The following is a 25,107-nucleotide window of genomic DNA, read 5'->3' on the forward strand; positions in this document are numbered from 1 at the left end:
GAATCTCCTACTTTGGCGATGGCAGCCAGCTGATCTCCCGGGAGCCCCCCACGAGGCCCGGCAGTGCCGCCAATCCCCCACTGCGGTGACAAGTACGGGGGGTCACTACCGCACCAATGTTAGAGCCCCAGAAGACCCTAGGCATCACAAAAGCGGAGCAAGGCAGCCAACGGACCACCCAGCAGCCCCCCACGTGGCCCGGCAGCGCCGCCAATCCCCCGTTGCCACACCAGGTATGGGGTGGTGTCAACAGAATGGCAGCGCAGACGCCCCAGAGGGCCCGGTGTGTCACAGCAATGGGGGCAGGGCAGCCAATTGGTCTCTCTGCAGCCCCCCTGCGGTTGTGTCGCCGATCCCCTCTATGGCGCGGGGGGCCCTCACCCGCCGCTGTAGCGCTCAAACCCCAGGAGATGCAAGGAGCCGCCGAGGGTGGGGGAGGCGACCCACCAGTCTCCCGGCAGTCCCCCGCACGGGCCGACTGTGCCGCCGGTCCCCGCCGCGGCACAAAGGAAGGACGGCGTCACTGGAATCAGGCCAGCCGCCCCTATCGCCGGCTGCCTCCACCCTCGGGCTCACCACTACCAATGGATCTCACTCCGGGCCGCCGCTCCTGCCGCAGTTGCACCGCCTCAACTTTGTGGCCCGATCCGGACGCCAGCTCCCTCTGCTCTACTCTGGCAGCACCACTAAATGCGTCGCAGGACCACGGCACAGCTTCCTCCACTCTGATCCGCCGGTGGGCCTCCACCGCAGGACCGGAGCTCCCTCAGTCGCCGGATGCACCTGCTGGACGTGCCGATCACCGCACCCGACCCGCGATCGCGGCCAGCGGCGCTGTGCGTAGCACTCCAGGATCTCTGCACTCGGCCAGGCCTCTCCCCCGCAGCGGCAGGATCGCAACGTCCCAGCCGGCTCCCAGATCGCACCGATCAGTTAAATAGCCAGCACCGTGTTGCAGACACAGGAGATCGTTCTACCTTCGTACCAGGTTGTCAGGTCATTCGTCGGAAAAGTGGCGGGCTGGACGGAGCCGGCTCAGCACACGTCCGCCATGTTGGCTTATCAAGCCACGCCCTCATTCTGTGTCAATTTTGCCTATAAAAGTTAACTAATAGATCCATTGACAAAAGGAAAGTTCATTTGGACAGAAAGGTTTGGTAAGAAATGATAAGGTAAATCCATCTTACAGGTATTAGCACAACAAATTGACCCCAGCAGTAATTGCTAGCGCATGTGAATGTGTGTTTTGGGCCCAGGTAAGTAAGTGGTTTAGTGAGAATCTCTAGCTGGTAACCCGCTGGATCACTTCCCTCAAAGAACAGATTCAGCTGGGGGCGCAATTCCAGGTGCTGTGGCCGAGGAAACAACAGCTCCTCAGGTGAGGACGAGATTTTCTTCCCTAGTAAGATTGGGAGGCGGAACAGTGCAATGTGTACAAGTGGGAAGAAATATCCTCAGATGCATGAGTCCATCAGACAGTACAAGGGTTCCGCATAGAATTCTGGGGTAACCCGAGGCAGCCCTGCAGGCCGCTTCCCCTTTCCTTTTCAGAGGAGGTTACCACTCCTATATACTTGGAGATTCAAAGTCTAAACGCCAAAGGGGCCATAGAGAGAGCCTTCCTCCATCCAAGGAAATTTTTGGGCAACATTTTAATTGTAAACAAAGACAAAGGGGTGTGGCCAGTGATAGATGTGCGGGAATTCAACAACTTCTTAGTGTACCATCACTAGAAGATGGACGGCATTCATCTTCTGAGGGATCTCCTAAGACAACAGGACTGGCTGGTCAGACTGGATTTAAAAGATGCTAATCTGACGATCCCCATCTACCCACCCCCCTCAAAGGTTTCTTCAGTTCCTTTGGAGATCCCAAAAATGGAAGTCCAAAGTCTTTCCCTGCAGTCTGTTGTCCGTCCCTTGGTACTTCCCGAATCTCCACAGACCAGCGGTAGCCTGGCTGTGTTCATGGGACTGCCAGGTTGATAAATCACTTGGGTGACATGATTCTCATAGCCAAGGGCAGAACTTGTGAATCAAGCCCAAATGGCAGTTCACTTGTTGGAGTACTTGGGTTTCATTATCAACAACTCCAAGTCAGATTTGATACTGACGCACAAGATGGACTTCCTTGATTTCATCATTGATGCATTAGCAGCAACCCTGGAGCACACCATGACCAAGATCCAGAAGGAGTTGAGAGCCTTTATATCATGTAATTGCATCTCCGTGCACAAACTGGCGAGGATAGCTGGGCTTTTGTCCTCCTCGATCCAAGTGGTTTTTCCTGGACTGTTGCAGTATAGGGCTCTACAACGGTTGAAGCGCTAACAGCTACAAAAGGGTTTCTCTTACTTGGAGGAGGGAGCCTTGACAGAAGAGTCCAGGATGGAAATTACCTGGTGGTTCAACCACATGGAGGCATGGAACAGCCGGGTGATTTTTGGATCAGCCCCGGATGTGGTGATAGAATCAGATGCCAGCCACTGGGGTGCCAGATGTGGGAGCACCTCGACAGGGGGATGTTTGTCCCAGGAGGAGCTGAACCTACCTATCAACTACCTCGAGTTAATGGTGGGTTCCTTCGCGATTCGCAGCTTGGTGAAGGATCAAGTAAGGTGTTCTATTTCATTGAGAATGGACAACATCTCAGCAGTACAATATCGGAACAAGCTGGGGGGCACGAGATTGAGGACTCTGGCAAAGAGCCAAGAACTTTCGGCACTACTGTCTGGACATAGAGATTTGCCAACAGAGTGGAGCATTGGAATTCATGTTTTCTGAAGGATTCCAGCAACTTCTACCTTCTATGCAAGAGATGAGACTTTCCGGTCAGGGACCTGTTTGCCTTGAGACTGAATGTACAAGTTCCTCAGTTCTTCAGCTGGAGACTGGACCCGGAAGCCTTCACAGTGGGGGAGAAATTCATCTCATGATCAAGGAAAATCTACTGACCTTGATGGCATGGAGAATATCAGGCAACAATGGAGCATGTAGGGTCTTTCGGAATCAGCTTCCGCATTTATGACACAAGCTTGGGCAACACCAACTCATAAACTATACAGGTTGGCATGGTCCATCTGGAGCAGTTGGTGTTTGAAATGACACTTGGATCCTGTGGAGTCCAATGTTGGCAGAGGTAGGTAGAGCATACTCCACCATCAACTCCTTCATATTGGCCATTTCAGATGGACACCTTCCAATTGCAGGTTAGCCAATCGGTTCACATTCCCTAATATGCAAGCGAATGAAAATCATCAGGTTGGCTAATCCTCCAAAACCTAAATACATCCAGACCTGGGATGTCAACTAAGTGGCACATTTATTTATAAGGTAGCTAGAAAATGCATAACTCTCTAGAAAGCAACTCTTTGTCAAATTTACCATGTTGTTATGTCTTATATCATGCAAAACGGTATCAAACGTCCGTGCCTTAGATCGAACAGGTAGGTCATTTACTCCGGTGGAAGTTATGTTTTCTATTTCTAATCGCACTAAAACGAATATGCGGTCAGTATTGTTTCATGTGTTCCCAGATTCTCCCAAATAGTGTGTAGTATGGTGTTTCCAAGAGTATAAGAGTGTGTCTTGGGAGCAGCAACCCAGAGGAGTGAAACAGTTGTTGATTGCAGTAACAAAAACACATCAAGCGGTCGCCTAACCCACTATGGCTAGATGGGTAAGATGGGTGATGCATGTTTGGGGCTCATTTGGCCAGGAGCGTGATTACCCAAAAAACATACAATTTAGGGGTTCCACTGGAGGATATTTTGCAAATAGCAGACCTGTCATCTGATTCCATGTTTAAGAAGCTCTATTTCAAGCTAGTCTCCCAGTTAGCCACAATGGTGGTAAGTAAGCTTTGGATAAACATAATTGAGTTGCCTGGTCACATCATAGAATGAAAAATGTTCTAGCTAGCGTGAAAGAAAATTTAAATGTTATTAAGGACACGGAGTAGAAGATTATCCCACCCTTTTTTATTGTGAAGCGCTCGTATTAAGGAAGTGGATCACGACTGGCATCAGCATAAGTATGTTTTCTTAAGTACTTGTATTATATGGTTGATCATTCTTAAGTTCTAACTGTTACAATTTCTCTCACAATTGTTATTTATCTGATTCTTATTAAGTATGGGCGGCAAGTTCATTGTGTTCTGTTCTTTCAGCAAATGCAATAAAGTTCAACAACAGTCTTTTGACAAGATTTGGCAGCTATCTTTCGCACAAAGGAAGAGGACTAGCGGAAGATGAAGCCCAGTAATATACTGTTGAGGACATTATGATTAGTTGAAGGGATCACGTGTTATGGTTCTACATAGTTCACGTGGGATATGTTGTTTCTGTAGCTTTTTGTGATGGCTGCTGTGAGAAAAGTAAAGGAAGATTAAACCATAATCTTCGCCTCAGTGTCCTTAAGAGAATTTATTTCTTCCTTGCTAGCTAGGAAATGTTCCCTTAGGTGAAAAATCTAGTTTATGCATTCAGAGCTCTGCAGCATTTTTTTGGCCATTTCTGAAATTAAATATATCTACTTGAATTGCCATGCATAAGGAAATGTCACACATAAGCAGACTAAAACATGGAGACGTCACACATAAGCCAACACAACTAGGCAGCTATGGTTTGCAATGTGTTAATAAAAGGAATCTAGAAACAGAAATAGCCACACGTGCAAAAAGAAACACAGCTAACTCAACAACACACTGCTTGTATTTTTGTTGTTCAAGCCACGGCGTTAGCAACATGGCGCCCACGACTGCTTCACGTTTATTTTTTTGTTACAGGAAGTTAGCGCTCTAGTACTTTGCTAGTAGTACGTTCACTTGTCCTTTCTCTATGTCAGCACCTTCCTCGACCGCCATGTTGGATTGGGCTGTATTACGGCTGGCTGGGCAGAACATCCGCAGAGACAATTAGTTGGAAGTGAGGTAGTTTCCGGTGAGTGGTTGCCCGGCAGCAGCAGGTGCTCGGGATGGAAAACGGATTACAGGCGGTAACCCGGAACTACACTGGCCAGGTCTGGGGGGAAACCTAGTGGGGCAAGGGGTCCGGAGGGGCAGTGGTCAGTAGGTCAGAGCATGCAGGGACTCCGAGGGTCACAAGAGCAGAGAGGATAGGCCGGGGAGCGGCACAGGGCGTTTGTTGGTATAGGGGTCAGGTTGAGGATGGGCAGAGGGTGATGGGGGCGGCGGGGTGATGGTGACAGTGAGGAGCAGTGGGTGTGAGTGTCAGACTGAGGAGGGGCAGAGGGCTATGTGGACAGAGTGAGCTGGGGTAGAGGGCTATGGGACAGTTAGGAAGGGTATGGACATTTTGTTTACATACAGGGGGCTTAGAGCCCGCCAATTATGTACCATTTGTTGGCTTCGTTGTCAGTCTCATTTACTGTCTTCTGTTTGGTCTGCACATGCTGGCTTCACTTTCTGATTATGTGTCCTCGCCCCTGGAGCATGGACCAAGTATTGCTTCCTTTTTTGGAGTCCCCTCTCATGGCTTCCTCTTTCTCTCGTGGCCTGTTTTTTGCTTCCACTTGCAGCACTTTGTATGAGTGAGTGTGTTTGTAGGTTGTCTTGCTCCAGGTTTTGCTGTTGCTTTCACCCGTGTATGTTTCCATTTACACTTCACCCTTTGCCATTCTACTTTTTGGTGAAATATATCAACACAAGGAGCCAATGGGTTGTTGGCGTCACTTTTATTTCAAAATACTTTATTGGCTTTGCTATAAATGATGCACTTGTTTAGTTGGCAAAAGTGCTTTTTGTTACGTGTTCATGGTTTATAGGATGTCCTGGGCATGATTAAAATGTTATATGCCAAAAACAGGGCTTGTTTTATATTGGTTTATGTTTGCATGATTACTGGTTGGATAGAACAATGTAGTGTGAAAATAACATTATGTTGTAAAGCTTTTTTATGCTTGTTTGACATCTTATTCCACTTCCTCCCATAGCTTAATGTGCAACAAAGATTACCACATTATACAATGACCGTCCATATCAAACCATACAATATCAAACCATACAATATCATACCATACAATGACAGGCCATACCGGCACCTGAGAATCAAACTATATAGCAGGGTTCACTAAATGATGCAGCAAGAAAAGGCACATTTTGCGACCTAATGCAGCACATTTTGTGATATTACGTCATAATTTTGTATCATTTCATATGTTAAAACCGTGGTTGTAACTACATTAGTACCAATTTAATATCCAAATAAAATAATATACATCACCAGCCTTTGCGTAGAGCCTTCCACTGTGCGGCAACGCACGTCACTGCGATTTTTTTTAAACTTTTGGTCCATTTGAGCGAGAAACATTTTTCTATTAATACCTTCAGTTTATGCATTATGTGGCAAATGCAGAAGACCCATCATTATGCTTAAAATGCTGCAGCCGTGGAATCACAAAATCCTCTGGGCCCTGACCAAACTATACAATGACATACCATACCATACAATGACAGGCCATATCATATCATGCCGTACAGTGGCCAGCCATCTCGTACCATCCAATGACAAGCCATACCATACTATACTATTCAATGACACGCCATACCATTCTGTACGATACAATGACAGGCCATACTTTACTACATACAAAGACAAGCCTTGCCATGCTATACTATACAATGATGGGTCGTACCATACCATTATAATTATCATCTTGTACAAAAGTTGCACATAATGGCAAAAAGAAAATTGACAAAGCCAGTAGATCTCGCGTAGATGTATTGGCTTTGATTTTAGTATGTTTTCAATTGTTCCTGTGGAAGTTTGTATCCTATTGCACAAAGTTATATCTCTTTAGACTAATTAAAAAAAGACTTGTCAAAGAGTTATTCAGTGGCGATTTCATGAGCAATAAAACCTGTATACTTGTTGAAATCGAAAATTCTCTTTTGGCAGATACAAACTGAAACCTAATCCAAAGGAATGATTGTGTAACCATAAGTTAGGAGTTGGGGAGGATACAGTGCATTGGTTTATGTTTTACAGGTCAGTCAGTCAATCATCTTTATTCTTCTCAGACGAACCATACAAGTACACATAATAATTATTTTTAAACGAGATGAATGCAGAGCACAGTACAAAAATACATTTGTTATAATACATTGGTTGATAATAAAGTGCCATGTGGCTAAGACAAAATCAAGGAAACAAAAACCTCCAAATTGTCCATAAAGAGGACACATTAGGGATTCACCCAGTTGCCCAGGATGTTTTGACGGCTATGTGTCAGATATTTTATCAATCAGTTTTACTTTGGTCTGCATAGATGGAAACTTGTTTAAAAAAAAAGCGACAAATAAAAGCCCTTAAGAGTAAGAATCAATCATTAAAAAATATATAAAGTTCAAATGATCAATAATCAAAGTGCAAGTGCAATATTCTTATAGAGTTAAAATGCTGCAATTAATAATGAGCCTTTTTAACTCGGAGAGTTCCTCATTTTTAAGGTTCCACAAATAAAGCTGACTCAAAGCATAAAAGGCAAGACAAACAGGTGCTATAAGATCCGACACCAGAAGATTGCAGGATGGGTCATAAAAAACACCACTGAAAAGATTACGCCACAATCCTAGCATCAAATATGCAGATCCATGGTCTCATATAAAATCTCCCCCACACTTGCACAGACGAAATTCTGGTTATTACACAGGACGTTCTGGACCCCTGCACACCTCCACCAACTCTCCCTTGGAGAGTCAGCAGCTTGCTGGAATTGCAATGATCCCATTGGTGATCTTCCTAATCTCCTTCTATTGTAGCGCAGTCTCCCCTTTTTGGGACTCGGTGTTTAGCTTTATCCATTCCACCTGTGAAGTTCCTCTAGAGCGGACGTTCTTAACACTACTCGAGGGTTTTTTAGACCCAAACATAAGATCTCATGCAGACAGTCTACTAATTGATATCCTACTCACTGCTGCGTGCAAAACTATCAGTCACCTCGTTCCGAACCTGGCTAAACTTGGTCTCCTTCCTGAGAGGAGCAGATAACATTTCACTACAAAATTCCTTCCACCTCTACATTCCGGTATATCTCCCCTTCTCGCACGTGCACAAACATGAGAGTAACTAGGCCTGACAACATCGCCCTCATAAACCCAGCAATGACTCCTTAGAGGGATCGGAGCACATAACCTGAACTCAGCTTGAAACGAATTGCTCTATGAGCCCCCTAGATGTTACCTATAGACAGAGCGGGCCGATTGTGTACCTACTAGCACCCCTTCCTTCTCTCTTTATCTACCCCTATCATTTATTATATGCCAGACCCTTCCACTCAAGGGCCCGTCGAGACATCATATGTTGCTTTTCTTGTGCTCATCAACTGTTACCAACCACCCAGGTCTGTACGCTACAGAAATGGATATCCCAGATTGGTCCCTTATATTATTGTTTTTTTATTTTTTATTTTGTTTGCTCTTTTTTGTTTATGAAAAATGCTCCATAAAATACTCTGACTGACTGACTGACTGAGATATTTATTAAGCGCACTTATGCCGAGGCGTCTTGGCACTGTAAAAGAGAGGAGGTATTTGGAGATCGTGTCTAAGATTTGGTAAATAGCCAGGTTTTTAAGGCTTTTCTGAACAGAGTCTTATTGGTTCCTAATCGCAGTTCTGTTGGTGGAGAATTCCATAATTTTGCCGCTTGGAATGAGAAAGCCTTACCACCCCACCGGGCCCTCTTGATTTTAGATAGACACACTAGGCCCAGACTACCAGATCTTAATGTCCGTGTCGGTAGATAGCGAGGGGAAAGAGATTTCAGATCGTCTGCACCTCCTCCATGTACAGCTTTATGTACTAGGCATAGAGCCTTAAACTGTATCCTCCTCCGCACAGGGAGCCAGTGAAGAAGCCTCATGTCCGATGATGTGGGGTGGTGTTTCGGGAGATCTAGCAGTACTCTTACCGCCGTGTTCTGCAACGACTGGAGTTTGGAGAGCTGTCTTTCTCCAATTCCAGCATACAGCGCATTGCAGTAATCTATACGAGATAGAACTAAAGCCCCTACTACTGTTTTCCTTAAGGAAAACGGAATAAAAGGCAATATCTTTCGAAGAACCTTAATCGTCAAGAAGCAGGCCGAGGTATCCTGGTTGACTTGAGATGTTAGTGTTGAATCTTTGTCAACCAGGAAGCCCATGTTCTTCACTTTTTGTGCTGGGACTGGGCACACGCCTGCTTCTGACGGCCACCATAGGTGGTTCCAGATTGAGGGTTTTTGGCCAAATTCGATCACCTCTGTTTTCTCTGTGTTGAGCTTGAGAAAGTTCGTATTCATCCAGCTCATCACACTAGAGAGGCAGTTTCTGAATCTCTCCGCTGTGACTTCCACACTTTGAGTCAGAGACACCACCAGCTGGGTATCGTCAGCATAAGATACTAATTTTAGCCCTTGATATTTTATTAGGTTTGCCAGTGGTGTTACGTACAGATTAAACAATGTAGGGGATAGCGCAGATCCCTGAGGGACTCCACACGGGAGAGAAAACTCACCGGATTGAAGTCCTTCCCAGTGAATTTGTTGTAATCTAGAATCCAGAAGGGACTGAAGTAGCGCTAAGGCAGAGTCTCTAATTCCTAATGATTTAAGTCTTCTCAGTAAAACCCTGTGGTTTACGGTGACAAACGCTGCTGTTAAGTCGATAAGGATGGCTCTGCCACCATCGTCCATAGCTCTACGGATTTCCTCCGTTGCCATTATTAAGGCGGATTCTGTTGAGTGTCGTGATCTAAAACCGTGCTGTGTGGAGTCCAAGGAACTGTTTATGTCTATAAATTCCATCAGCTCATGATTGATGGCTTTTTCCAATATTTTAGATGGCAATGGGAGGTAGGATATAGGGAGATAATGTTTAATATCCTGAGGGTCCGATGAAGGTTTCTTAAGAATGGGCCTTATGCAGGCCTTTTTACCTCATTTAACAGGGGAGCCAAGAAAGCAGTTATTTCTGTAGGGGCCAGATGAAATATACGGGGAGGGCAAGGATCAAGAGGTGAACCTGATTTGAGTTAATAAGTCACTGACCCGATTTCCACTTAGGAGAGAAAATTGGGTCAAACAATTCCAATTTACTGGATCCTCAATAGGTGCGCCTATGTCGTTTCCAGGATCTGCCTGTAGATTCTGAAGCTCATTATAGACTTCTTGAATCTTGTGTTGAAAGAAAAGGGCAATTTTATCAATGAAATTTTGATCAGGACGAAAAATTGTATCATTGGGGCTCTTGGTTAGGGAGGCCACTATTTTAAAAAGTTCCTTGGAGGAATTTTTGGCCTCTTGAATTTTATTTGGAAAATATGCAGTTTTGGCCAGTTTTATTAAAGATTTATATTCCTCCAGTGTTTGATTATATTCCTTCTTGTGTGCAGGACCGTAATCAGATCCCCAGAGACGTTCCTGTCGCCTACATTTAATTTTAGCAAGCTTTAACTCAGTCGTATACCATGGTGAGGTCACTAATCGTCTCCTAGGTTGTGTTGTTTTCTCCAAGGCAAGTTTATCTATTGCCTTACTGATCCATAGATCAAAGTTAATGGCCCCTCCATTACTATCCTCCATGGAGGGGGAGCTACTAGTCAGAATTTTAACTAGTTCCTCACTTTATATGGCCTTCCAAGGACGGACTTTGGCTAACCAAGGGCGATCTTTCCGACCATTTACGGGTAGGTGTAGGTTAACTTTAAAATAGATTTCCGCGAGATCCGACCAAGGAACACATTGTATGTCTTTCACTTCAATCTTGTCATTATTAGTAAAAATTCCGTCTAGTGTATGCCCGGCTAAGTGTGTGGGTTGTGATATGATTTGCCTCAACCCGTAACCTGCCATGTTGTCTATTAAAATTTAGGAATTGGAGTTGTAAGGATCCTCTAGATAAAAATTAAAATCACCCAAAACAGTAAGAGTTGGGGTATCAAAACACGATTCCAAAAAAGTCTGTAAGGATTTAGTAAAAGGAGCTCTTGCTCCTGGTGGTCTGTAGATCAGTAAGCCAGAGAGGAGTTCTGAATTATTATATTTTACATTAAATGTCATGGCTTCGGCCTCCAGTGTAGATTCTTGTCTAAAATTGATTTTGAGGTGGGAGCGATAGATAAGCGCAATTCCCCCTCCGACTGTTTCTTTCCATTCTACTTGCACCAGTGAGTATCCAGGAGGGATAGCAGTATTCCAATCTGGTGCCGAAGAGGCAGATGCCCAAGTTTCAGTTAGAAATACCAGGTCAGGACTAGTGTCTGATATTAGGTGCTCAAGTTCATGTTTGTATTTTGGCATTGACCTAGTATTAAGTAAGATGCAGTTCAATTCATTGGATAGTTTAGTAACGCTATTTGCAGTCTTTCCAAGACTCCGGTTAAAAGCAAATTTATTTGCTATACTTCCGGGGTGAAGCGATGGCCGGATGTAAGTATTATTCAGATTGCCTTTACTAACTTTAATCGGCTTAAAAGCGGACTTCAAACCACATATTAAGCAGCATTTAGGACCCGCAGTATCATGATCGATCAGTAGGGCTGGTGCCTGGCACTTACCGGTGTTTAGTGCCACGAGTTCGTCCCGCAGATAGCTATATCTCTTATTACGCACAGAGCTTTCGGCGCTGGCCGCGTTCTTGGCGCGGACGGGCGCAGACTAGCTTGCCTTTGGCGCGACCTAGGCGCGCCCGCTGCGCGCGTTCGCTGCGCGGTCGCGCCATAGCGTGTTTTATAGAGGATCAGCGGAAGACTAGAGCGCTGACCCAATCAGAGCGATCCCGCTCTAAGATGGGTGCCGCGCTTGTAAGGACCGTTAAAACAGATTCCGGCAGGTAATCAAGTTCGGAGCGATTTTAAAACCGTGTGCAAATAAGTATCAGAGATGTGCAAATAGCTCTTTGAAAAAATTCTAGACAATGTTAGCAAAGTAGTAGCCTGAGCATCAATTAAAATAAACAGTCTCTCTCTCCCCCCTCCTCATGCCAGAGTCTGTTTTAACGGTCCTTACAAGCGCGGCGCCCATCTTAGAGCGGGATCGCTCTGATTGGGTCAGCGCTCTAGTCTTTTGAAGGTACTTTTGGCTGCTATTTTTTGTGGATCCCAAGATGGAAACCTGAGAACACGGGAGGCTCTCACTCTGTTGCTTAATAGTTAATCAGGATGCTTTAGATCGTTATGTTTCTAGTTATTGTTCCATTTATATACTGGCTGTGATTTTCTCACATTCGTGGGAGATGTGGGAATTTTATTTCCCTTAAAGGATCAATGAGATTTTTCCAAGTGTGACGCAGTTTCAGAGTTATCACAGAAAGTGCAGCAGGATCTCTGTCTGAAATCGCCTCACTGTCCTTTAAATTTAAGACCCCTTTCCCACCAATACTTTTTGGTGAAATGTTCTTTTCTCTCTTGCTGTCCGTTATCTGGAAGAATCTGACACACAATGGCTTCAGAGATGCAGGGAAGCTGACTGTTTGATGTTAAATAGTTTTTTCCCCAAAATTCTTAGCACCAGAGCAATTCCTTGTGTTTTTACATGAGAACCATATATTAACAGCGATGCTAGCCCGCATGCTCAGTTGCTATCTTTACTGAGAGATTTACCCAGCATCTCCTTGAATGGGTTCACACCCTAGGCATCTTTCCTTCGGCCTAGACAGGCTTTAGGCAGGGAATAGAATCACTGGACAATGTAGCATACGATGGAGAGAGAGGATGCTTATTGGCTAAGATGGCAAGGCCTTCCTGGTTGACTGGCATTCCCAGTGCATTGTAGGAGAATCTTTTTGGCCTAGATACTTGAGCGGGCACTATTGTCAAAAGCCTAGCAAGGCAGCAGGGGAGTGAGTCGAGGTTGTGTCATTGCACTGATCCTCTTTGTGATTTATGCAGGTGACCTATCAGTCTAAGTTGATTCCTCGCTTCTGAACTTGAGCTGAACTAGAACCTATGGTTTTGGCTCTTCAAGAAAGTCTGTACCGACTCTAAACACATAATCTCAAGGGAATTACCTTTCTGTAAATCACATGAAGACCAGGCTGCTTTTGGCGTTTGGGGAGCCAAAAACTAGTAGTAGTCAGTGCAATTTTGTTAATTTTACATTTTATATAGTGTCACTCTACCTGTGAAATGGGGTTAATGCACTTTACAATGAACAAACAACAATTTTCTTTACATTTAATCTTAAGGGAATAAAATAAGGGAAGGGAGAATTAATTAAACGATCGTCAAGTACATCATTTGAGTGCAACATCTTTTTCCAAAAAGGTAGGAATGGATAAGGACGTGTGTGGTTGTGTGTGTGTGTGTGGTTTGGGTGGCTGTGTGTGGTTTGGGTGGTTGTGTGTGTTTGGTTGTGTGTGTGTGTGTGTGTGCTTTTGGTTGTGTGTGTGGTTCTGTGTTGTGGTTGTGTGTGTGGTTGGGTGTGGTTGTGTATGTGGTTGGGTGTGGTTGTGTATGTGTGTGGTTGTGGGTGTGTGGTTGGGTGTGGTTGTGTGGTTGTGTTTGCATGTGTGTGTGTTTGTGTGTGGTTGTGTGTGTGGTTGTGTATGTGTGTGGGGTTGTGGTTATGTGTGTGGTTGTGTGTGGTTGTGTGATTACACATCACATAATTACACTGTATTCAATACAACATAAATACACTCCACATACCACTCAGTACTACATAATTGCACGTCACATAATTACTCTCTACTAAATGCAAGATAAATACACTACACCAGTGGTTCCCAAACTTTTGACTCCTAGGGACCCCTATTGAGTCACTACTGGAAGCCGAGGACCCCAAACAATTTGTACGATATAAATTTCAAACATTAAAACAGTAGTTTGAAAAAAGTAAACTCACACTTGTGCACACCAAACAAATCACCGAATCACTAAAGATGTAATATTTTATAAAGAAAGATTTGGCAAAATCGAAAACTTTTAATGGGATGGTTGGTGCTGCATCTCGGCGACTAACTTTTCAATATTTGCTTCTATTTCGCTGTATTTGGTTCCTGCCAGGGCCATACTGGAAACCCAATGCAGCCCTGGCAAATGTTGTCAGACCAGTCCCAGTACTAAGTGAGTGAGCCTGGACACTGCAAATCAAACTTTGGGGGGCTCTCCCACCAAGAAAATGTGGGAAAAATTGTGATTTCTGCAACACATTTGTCATTATATATTGAAATGTATTTGCTTTTAAAGCATAGTAAATGATGACCTTACTATGCACCAATACAACAATCTTTGTGGTGCTCTTTTATGAATCCCTCACTATCACTCTCCAAGAGTGCTTCTGTTCTCTCAATAGCCCCTCTGTCACATGTATTTCATTTGTTTTATAGCATCTCTCATACAAGTGTAGGGTGTCAGAGCACTTTACATCACACACATACAGAGACAATGAATCATACGTGTGTTAATCAGTGTATAGAAAATGTTATGTTATATAAGGCAAAGGGGACTTCAAGGTGTATGATTCACATGTCATCCATACTGGTGAGCATTTTTTAAGAGTGCTTGGTCTGGAGAAGCACACAATCTTGATTCAGAATGTAACATAGCGGTTAGCTTTGAATTTAATTCTAACAGTTTAATTCTACCCAAACAAACCTTTGTGGCAATATGAAGATTATGAAAGACTAGGAAAAAAAGATAGCATACTAACTTGTACCATGCAGTTTGCATGCAGCTGTTTGATGGCAGGTCATACCTTAAGGTGCTAGATTATGATTGTAACTCAAACTGCACAATAACAAAAAAATCTATGTGACAAAAGCAGTAACCCATGAGCTATGCACATAAACTACTGTTTTTTTTTTTTTTTTTTTTTTTAAATGCATGGTACACGTTCTTTGCAGCAGGCATATTAACCCTCTGCACTACCTTAGATGAGTCAAACCTGTTACTGAACAAAACACGCCTGTCTCGCTAGCAGGTACAATAATCACTAGATGTTATCTTGACACTTTTATTGTTGCCCGAAAACTACAGATTATTCAAGGAACTTTGAAGTGCTTTTAAAATTGCTGCTTGTGGACCCCCTGGGAATGTGTCACAGACCCCTGGGGGTCCGCGGACCACAGTTTGGGAAACACTGCACTACACACAATTACACTGTACTGAATACAACATAAATACACACCTTTCACTGAAGTTCGTGCTATATAATAAAAAAAACAAATTGCAATGCAATAGGTCTCACATTACTGAATCTTTGAGCTGCTATTGGTGTTGCATTATTAGCAATGCCAACAGCTCAAACTTTAATAATGCGAGACCTATTGCATTTAAAATGCTTGTTAAAAATAAGGACTGTAGTAGAGTCCTTCAAAGTGCAACAGATCTGACCTAACACTACACTTCGAAAACGTTTGTTAAAAGTGGTGCCCAAAAGACAGGGTTTTGTTTAAATATGTCAATGGGTGCCCATCAGGCCCTGGGGCTGTGCCCGAGGAGGACTTGGAAATGGCTATTATTGTCATATCGACAGTAATGGCTTTGCTCAGAGCTAGGACTTTATCCGGAGATGGGGGGGGGGGGGGTATGGGGACCAATTGCTTTTCTTCAATTATACAAGTAATACCAAAGATTTCCGAACAGTGGTGGAGCCGTTCAGCTGCTGGCATATGGCATTCAATCTGGGGGGGAATTATTATCACTAAAATAAGGTCTGTTGATGACTTCCCAGAGGGCCTTAGTCATGTAATGGAGATGCCATTAGTAAGTCATCCCACGCCTGGTCCCTCACTTCCTGTTTCCTAGCAGCAGCTATTGTTATTTGATATGAGCAGCATTATGTGGTGGTTCCTTGAGCTATTTTAAGGCTGCTGTACAGTTTGAGGGAACCATTTAAAGGGACGGGCTCTGTGGGTTTAACCTTGATTACAAATTGATTTGCAGCTTGATTACAAATGGCCCATAACAACAGGGTAGCGCCGTCTGCCAAGCAGACCGTAATATCCTAGTACCTCTGGGAAATCAAGTAGCTACAACATTTATTATGGTCAATTTTGGCCCATTTAAGATGGATGTTCTTATTTACTGAATATTTTAATTCAGTGGGACAATTAGTCCCTATTGGTCTAATATTAGGACCTGAAAGAACTAGGACAATAGGGTTGTGATCAGTCAAGATTGAGGGCATTGTGTAGGAGTCAAGAACATATGGGACTATATGAGAAGAAAAAAACATTAAATCAATTATAGAACCCCTTTCCTTTAGAAAACTCAGTGCTACAGTGAAGATTAAACTTCATGATACTTTGATTCAGGGTGTCCCCATACAGGGTGTGTAAAGAGTGGGTCAAATTTTCTTTGGATCCATCTGAAACCCCACACACCCGCTTATTCCCAAAGGACCAAGCTATAGAATTAAAGTCGCCCAGCCATAGGATCGCCTCCCTTTCTGGGTAACTGTTAAGATATTCCGACACAAAACGTATCTAGCACCTTAACCAAATTAATAGGGTGATTTACATATTAGTTAAAATAAAAATGAATCAAAAGTATATCTAATGAACCCGGAATTTTAAGACGCAAAATTTGAGAGCACAAGGAACCCTATAACTTCTCCGCATTCAAGTGCCCATTCTTTAGGGAAACAAAAATCCCCAAACCTCCCTTAGACTGACCTGAGGTAGATGGTAATTCTGGTAAACAAAAAGATGAAAACCCATCAATAAAGAAATCCTCTTGACAACAAACCACATTGATGCCCTGCATGTTTTCTAGCGAGTCGGGATTACTCAATTTATCTTTTATGCTGGCAATGTTCCATGATATAAAATGAAGTGTATTTGAGACGATTCGGTCCTGTGAAGAGGGTTCAGAACCAGGAAATCTTCAGGGGTAAATGATGGTTTTAATGTTGGAATCTTGCCCAGTCAATCAACCTCCGACAGCCCTTCTAGGACTGCAACACGGTTTTGTGTAGAAAAGATGGAGTAGGTGTAGCGCTTCCATTTATCGAAGGCCTCACCAAAGGGGGTGCGGGCAGTGATGAAGGCTGACAGATGAAGCCCAGTGGAAGAGCACAGACCAGGCTTGAAATGGGGCCCCCTGGCCTTTTGGAGAATTGTTAATCTTATGTAAGAGGTGCCCTACCAAGTTAGAATTTCGAAAATGTATAACCATAAAATCCCCTTTTATGGACTTCTTGGAAAGCCCTACCCATCCCACCCTTCTAACCATGATGATGTTGTTTTCAAGGTTCATGGGCCAGATTTAAACCAGTGGACAACCTTATTCTTTAAACTATGCCAACTTTCTTGTCCACCAGTCTGCTATGGGGAACATTCTGGTGGAAGTTGCTAACAGTCCCTACGCCCCCTTCTCATGAACCAGGCTTCTGCGTGCTTGTTCAGCCATAAGATCTCCAGGGTTTGTGGCCATTAATGGGTGAGTTGGTGGAAACGATGTCGGGACGACCGATGTAAAACTTGAGGACTGAGCAGGCACTGATGATTGAGTGCAGCCGGACTCCACCCCTGTCAAGCTTGAAGAAATCGTGGTGTTTAAAGGCAGGGGCTGCTGCAATTCATTTTGAATACCCTGATTTGGAGGTAAAGAGGCGTATTGTGCCATAAGCGCTTGAACTTTGTCCCCCAAAAGATTCAATTGGGTAGTGATCTCATTCCGGAGATCAAACAAGAGAGATCCTAGGTCTGAAAAGAAGGGTTTACACACCTTCAGTAAGGCAACTTTAATCTCCAAGTGGGATTTCTGGGTCAGGACCGACTGGGGGGAACATTGGATTTGGTGCCCATCATTTTCGCTCCAATGGGAGTTATTCTGATGTCATTATGTCTTTTCTCTTTGACTTGAGGCACTTCGATGACCTGAGGATTGCCTCCAGGCAAATTATCGAGAGGAACATCTGGGGTAATACGTGAGTTTTGAATAACAATGACTGGTTTCAAGTGTAGACCCAGGGAAAGTAGAGCGACCCTTTGACTCGCAGAATATGCACCAATCACTGTGGGAGAATCTAACAAACCTTTTGAAACCGCAAACTTTTGAACCGCATCAATGCAGCTTTCTACACTCTCCAATTCAGAGGAGATGGCATTCATCGCAGAAGTTAAATAGGTTTGATTTGAGCTGTGTGGGGGCCCTCTCTTTCCCCTTGGGGCTTCCTGGTTGTAGTAATCTTTTTCCCCATGACTACAAAGTACGGTCATGCAATGGTTATAAAAGGAACTAGAAGCTTGCCTCATATTCGAAAGGTCACTGGTATGCAATTGGCTGGGCCAGGAAATGTGAAAACACCAAAGGCGCCAAGGTACGGAGCCAAGAGATGGGGCCCAGCCTCATCTGGCTGCAGACAGGCCTGCCCTTGGTCGGGCACGCCCGATCACCTAACGTACTGCAGGAGTCCCAAGATGCTCTTGAAGCATCACCAATCAGGCCTCTACTGCTGCTGGTGAGATGTGTGCCAGTGTACTGAGTCTCACCCCAGCAGTTGCAAGGAAAGTGGCGTTGCAAGCCTTAGGCAGTCCGTGAACGCTCTAATTTCACAGACATCTTGATGAGGAAAGAAGAACTTGTCTTCTTACCCTCATGGTTTATTAGGTCTCGCGCCTAGCGCTGCAGTGCTCAGCGAGAGACCTCTTGTACGGGGTTTCAAAATCGACCTAGGAATCGCACAAGCTCGTGCGTGTGCTTTTCCTTTTGGGCCACGCTATTGGCCTTTGCGTGCGTCTTTTTATTAAAGACAGCACGCAATTGGCCAAACGCGGGCCCATGGCCTATTGGTGTCTATTACGCGCACCGCCGGCCATGTGGTTTCAATTATCGTGCCCAGACACGGGCGCGATAATTGAAACCACATGTTTCGCTGTGGCGCGCGCACCAATCGCGGGCGTGTTTGTTTTACAATAGTGATCGCTTTGATTGTTGGGCTTTTGTAGATAATGGTCAGTTCACCATGCTTTCAGAGCATGAACACAGTAACCTAACGCAAAATAAAGGGCCCCCGTGCAGAACGTGATGAGGGGCTCCTAAGACTCCCATAGCTCACAGATATTCAATGACTTTAGGGCTGAAAGGGTCCCCCTTGAAAGCCTGCCCGCTTACCCCCCCCTCACCCTCCCTCGAAAAGCTGGGAGCCTCCCTTCGCTGCAGGGCAGCGTTTGCATTATGCCCCTGCATGGCCAGCAGCATTCAGTTCAGTGAGCGCGGGGTGTCGTGCTTGTCAACACCGTCAATTTTAAATTCTCTTCTTAGAATGTTGCTTATTCAGAATTTGTAGCAATGTTTCCGCCCCGCGATCTGACAGACCAACGGGCTGTTGTGGGGGATCCCGGGCTCTTCCGCGTAGTGTTCGGCCCTTATCTTGTCAGATATGTTTGCCCCTGATCTTGTCAGATATGTTTACCTCTCTTCCTGTCAGCATGCATATGTGTGCGGTGCAGAAAATCCCACTTCTGTTCCATGGCGCTGACCTCTCGCTGCCGCCCATGACTGACTTGTAGTATGTACCTATTAAAACCATCTTAAAACATATACTTTATCAACACGCACGTTATATTTTTAGTATGTGGTTTTGGGAGTATTTATAATATTTTGGTACATTCAGCAAGCCGCATTGTTTTAAACTTACTCATAGTCTAATTAGAGCTTAATTATGTTGTCTGTATGCATAAGCCGCATCTTAAAATTACTTAACATATCGGCACCTGTGGGAGAAAGGTCAGTAAGGGGTGGGGATACAGTTAAAAACAACTGTAATCGTAAGGTTAAGCACAAGCCCTGTAGCGGATGCATTAGCCCATTTAGCTACCAAACTATCTGTCTGTATCTGTGTGTATCTCTGTGTGTCTGTGTGTGTGTGTGTCTCAGTCTCTATGTGTGCGTGTCTGTCTCTGTGTGTGCGTCTCTCTTTATGTATACGCCTCTGTCTCTGTGTGTGCATTTCTGTGTCTGTGTGCATGTATCTGTCTTGTGTGCATATCTCTGTCTGTATGTGTTTTTTGCTATGTGCGCGTTTCTGTATCTGTGTGTGCATCTCTATGTGCGTGTTTCTGTCTCTCGGTGCACATCTGTCTCTGTGTGCGTGTCTCTATCTGCGTGTATTTTTCTGTGTGTGCGTCTCTATCTGTGTGTGTGTCTCTGTCTCTGCGTCTCTGTGTGCATTTGTCATTGTAAGTACGTCTCTGTCTGTGGGTCTCTTCTCTGTGTGTGCATCTTTGTTTCTATGTGTGTCTCTGTCTCTGTGTGTGCGTCTCTATACGTGTGTCAGTCTCAATGTGTGCGTGTCTGTCTGTGTGTGCATCTTTGTTTCTATGTGTGTCTCTGTCTCTGTGTGTGCGTCTCTATACGTGTCAGTCTCTATGTGTGCGTGTCTGTCTGTTTTTCTCTGTGTGTATGTTTCTATGTGCGTGTCTGTCTCTGTGTGCGTTTGTGTGTGTGTGTCTCTGTGTGTATAGGTGCATGTGTCTCTCTGTATGTTTGTCTCTGTGTGTATAGGTGCATGTGTCTCTCTGTATGTTTGTCTCTGTGTATATGTCTACTGTTAATCTCACAGGCAATGTAAACATGGCATGGGAAGGCTATAATACACATACTTACTCCACAGATGCATACAAATCTGCCATTCCCTAACACACAGTACACAAACCAGCAAACCTATTCAGCTAAATATAAACAATGCCAAATTCTCTAACTCTAACTAATGCGAGACCTGTTGCATTGTAAATGCTTGTTAAAAATGTGGTTGTCTTCTGTCTTGTCATGTGGATTTCTGTCCTGTATTTATCCTATGCAAGTACATTATCTTTATAAGCTTACAAATAGAAGAAGTATAGCATATGCTCCTCTTGCCTGCTATCTTTAAGCTTTTCTATCCATTAACCGGAGCCCCCTATGATCTGGGTCACTGTGGGAAGTTGACTCTCTATATAGTGCCCTAAAATGAAGTACACTGCGTATAAAGTCCAGTGGGTGCCCAATTGGTTTACAGAGGCTAAAGAGCCAAATGCTGTCTTTTGTGGTAGCGTGGGCGAGCAGTTAGGCTTATCAGAGGACAGTGCTAAACATTTGTTGTGCTCAGAGGCAATAAATGAGACACACACTCAGAATAAATCTGAGACCAATTCAGAAAAAAATACTTCTTTTTATATATGTTTGAAAACCAAGAACTTAGTTCAAAGGTAAGTACTTTCTTTATCAATTTTTACATTTAAGTAAATACTTTACAGTTGTGCGCCTTCACGCACAATGCAGTCCAATGGAAGGAAAAACTTAAATGCAATAACGGTAAGTACATTCGATTTCAGGGGTTCACCTTCTGGGTTAGGAGTTGTAGTGGGCCATAGTCCAAAGTACTACCAGCAGTCCTTTGGGAACTGCCTGGGTTTCACCGGCAGCAGGGTGCTGGTGAAGTCGTAACTGGGCATGCTACGGTGAAGGGGGCGGCCACCTGGAAACAGGCTGTACAGGGGGACTTGGGGAAAAGTTCGAGAGTTCTCAAACTCTTTTGGGCTTTTGGAGCAAGGGGGCACAGCCGGTTGTTCGGTACCCAGGCTGGGGTGCAGAGTGATTAGAGGGGCTGGGATAGTGCGCAAAGAGGCTCCTCATGGTCAAGGACTAACATCTGTCAGGGGCAAAATCAGGACAGCTGAGCCACTCAGGAAGTGGGTCTCAGTGATGCTGACATCCCTCGACGTCTGCTTGGTCGTGGTGCAGTGAGAATCCAGCCTGGACTCTCACTGTTGGTGCTTGGTGCATGACGTCCGATACCCAGGACCAGACAGTGAACACACTAGTAGTCAGTAGATTTTCAGGGGCACCTCTAAGGTGCCCTCTGGGTGCAGTTTAAAATAAATCCAACACTGGCATCAGTGTGGGTTTATTAAGACGAGATGTTTGATACCGAACATCTGGGGTTACAGTGAAGCCATCATGTAGCTGGGAAACATGTAATCATGAGTGTCCAGCCCATATACTCAGTATGGTTTCCCTACGCACTTGTGATATCTAAAGGTGAACTTAGATGACACAAGGACACATCCACTCATTTAGATATGCCCACACATGGGTATGGGGCACCCTGCACCCTGCATTAGGGCTGTAAGGCTTGCTGTAGGGATGACTTACCTGTACCTCATGCAGTGCTGTGTAGGCATGGCACACAGGGATGTGTGCCATGTCGACTCTTCGTTTTTCTCTGCACCAAGACATGCAGGCTGCAGTGGCAGTTTGCATGAGCTTGGTGAGGGTTGCCTTTTGGTGGCACAGTTTGTGCTGTAGCCCTTAGGAACCCTCTTTAATTCAAATGCCCTAGGTACCAGGGGTACCATTTACTAGGAACTTACATGGAGCCTAAAATAGTGGCAATTGTGGAACAATGGTACAGTTTAGGGAAAGAACACTGGCACTGGGGACATGGTTAGCAGGAACCCAGTACACTTTCAGTCAAAGTTGCATCAGATAACAGGCAAAAAGTGGGGGTAACCATTTCAAGAAGGGGCTCTTTCCTATAGTCACGCTAATGAAAACTGCAACTAAACTGAAAACAAAGTGCTGCTAATTAAATATGTAATGGATCGAATGCACCGTCTTTCTATGCTTTTCTCGAGAAGTAGATATAATGTAATCTGTGGCTAAAATGGTACACAAAGTCTAGTGAAAGAGCTTAGCAAGAGCCATGGTTTTCAAGATTCCAGGGTGGTGGTGAGAAGGAGTGTGTGATGGTGCCTGGGATGTCCTGTGTGTAGACTCGTTCTTAGGTTCTACTCTGTAATCCATGTTTAAAAAATTGTAGTTGTATTTGAGATCAACTGAAGTACATTAATTCAGGTGTAACTTCTATGCCTAGTAGTGTCTGTTTATTCCATCACCCTGGAGTCATTTTGGGCCAGATGTACGATCCCAAATTGCATGCGCAAACGGGTTTGCGACCTGTTTGCGCATCCAGAAGTTCACAGGGCCATGTACAATTCCTAAATCGCGAGTCACAATTTAATTGCGACTCGCTATTTAGGAATTGCGAGTCACTATTAGGAAGGGGCAATCCCTTAATAATAGCGACCCCAAAGCCATGTATGAATGTTTTGCCACCGCAACTGCAGTGGCAAAACACTCGCAAATTACCACCCTCTTCAAGAGGGTGGTAAGGCACTCGCAAAAGGGAAGAGATCGCAGGGGACCCCTTCCCCTTTGCAAAAGCAGGAGAAAATAATTTTAGGGGCAGGCAGTGGTCCCAGGGACTACTGCCTGCCCTTAAAAAATGAAACAAAAATGTTTAATTTTTTGTAAAAATGCATTCCGTTTTCCTTTAAGGAAAACATGCCGCATTGGGAAAAAAAACCTGCTTTATTGAAAAGTAATCCAAGACGTGGTGGTCTGCTGAGCCCAGCAGGCCACCATCCCAATCATTCCCAATGGGGTCGCAAATTGCGAGTGGCTCATTAATAATCATGAGCCCTATTGTGAATCGCTAACAGTGTCTGAGACACTGTTGTACATTGTGATTTGCGATTCACATATTGCGACTCCCCTAACACCAGGATGAACATGACCGTTCCCGACCCTTGTCTAACACCAAGATGGACATGACCGTGCCTCGACCCTCATCTAACACCAGGAAACGGTACGGTCATGTCCATCCTGGTGTTAGACGAGGGTCAGGGCACCGTCATGTCCTTCCTGGTGTTAGAGGAGGGTTGGGGCACGGTCATGTCCTTCCTGGTGTTAGGGGAGGGTCGGGGCACGGTCATGTCCATCCTGGTGTTAGAGGAGGGTTGGGGGCACGGTCATGTCCTTCCTGGTGTTAGACGAGGGTCAGGGCACGGTCATGTCCTTCCTGGTGTTAGACGAGGGTCGGGAATGGTCATGTCCATCCTGGTGTTAGAGGAGGGTCCGGCCCGGTCATATGCATCCTAGTGTGAAGCGAGGATTGGGGCACGGTCATGTCCATCCTGGTGTTAGATGACAGTCGGAGCATTATTATCAGGAATACATTCTACTCTTTAACGTTTTCTGTTGCCTGCTCTAGATGGAGCCTGGAAGGGCAGGAGAGTTTGACAGCGTTGAGCTGGGGGTCGTGGGGAAGAAGAAGGTGCCCCGCAGGGTGATTCATTTTGCCAGTGGAGAGACGATGGAGGAGTACAGCACCGATGAGGAGGAAGAAGAGCAGAAGAAGGAGCTGCTGCCTGCTGTTGACCCTGTGAGTGCATATGTTCAGCCAGGGTTGGTCTCAGACTAAGGTGTGATCCAAGGGTTGAGCATTTCAGGTTCTGTGGTGTTGCGGTTTCCATACGGATGTATTTAGGATTCCATATTTTGTCACTTACACTGCCGCTGTTGAGCCTCTCTTTCCGAACCCAGACACTTGCTTCATGCAATGCTTGACATGTTAGGATTCTTCAGTCCTGTCTGGGCTTCATAGCTCTGTGTGTCTGAATGCAAAGCTTATAGTCTGTGTTTCTGGGAACAAGACCACAACTGGTGCCTTGCTTTTCTGAACATCAAATATGGGTGTGTTTATTACTGGAGTTTCTGCTTGTCAGACTGTTATTGTTCATAGTGATAGGGCACTGCGCTGGGGATCTGTGATGGTGTGCACTTTCTTGCAAAAGCCCAGCCGTTGTCTACTTGGTATGAAGGCCACAGGAACTTGGATGCAGCTCGGTTGCTAGATGGTGTTTATCTGCTTTACCCTATAGGAGCTCCTTTCTTTATTACTGTCAGCGTAGGTAGGGTCTTTGATGCTTAATAACAGTGGTATGTACTGAGCAGGAGCCCTTACTTGCATCTTGAAGTGGCCAGAAGGGCCTGAACCCAGTTGTGGCTTTTAATGTCTGTGACATGAATTTTTCAGCAGCGTTGACCCTCAATCTGCCTGTGTCATAAACCGGGAGGGCCCAGACTAGACTATGATGCTCAACATTTGAAATATATACTACAAGTAAACCACGATTTCCTGTCTTCCTCTTGCACTGGCTAGGCAGAATCGCAGCTCATGTTGGAGCTAGTGAGATCCACCCTCTTAGCGTGTGACAGAAATTGGTCTTAGTACCACACACAGCAGGTTAGTGGTTTCTTTGCAGATGGTATTTTGTTTCGAAAGGTGGTTTCTAAGCCCATGGTTCCCCTTTGTGCAGTGTAATTTCACTACAGGAT

The 25,107-nt window shown here is 44.9% G+C and overlaps 1 protein-coding gene across 2 annotated transcripts in view; it reads left to right on the forward strand.

The window, feature by feature from the left end:
* Nucleotides 1-4,910: 4,910 nt before the first annotated feature.
* FAM177A1 (family with sequence similarity 177 member A1) overlaps nt 4,911-25,107 on the forward strand; it is a 51,694-nt gene continuing 31,497 nt past the window's right edge. Inside the window, exons 1-2 of one of the 2 annotated variants that reach the window (XM_085627436.1) lie at nt 4,911-4,939; nt 23,981-24,151. In XM_085627436.1, the coding sequence (XP_085483562.1) occupies nt 23,981-24,151 (171 nt within the window). In that variant the 5' untranslated portion in view covers nt 4,911-4,939. Of the gene's footprint in view, nt 5,019-23,980; nt 24,152-25,107 lie in introns of both variants that reach the window. The other variant, XM_085627434.1, reaches the window with a different exon arrangement.

The sequence above is a fragment of the Triturus cristatus genome, chromosome 9 (genome assembly GCF_964204655.1).
Source record: "Triturus cristatus chromosome 9, aTriCri1.1, whole genome shotgun sequence".
Lineage (NCBI taxonomy): Eukaryota > Metazoa > Chordata > Amphibia > Caudata > Salamandridae > Triturus > Triturus cristatus.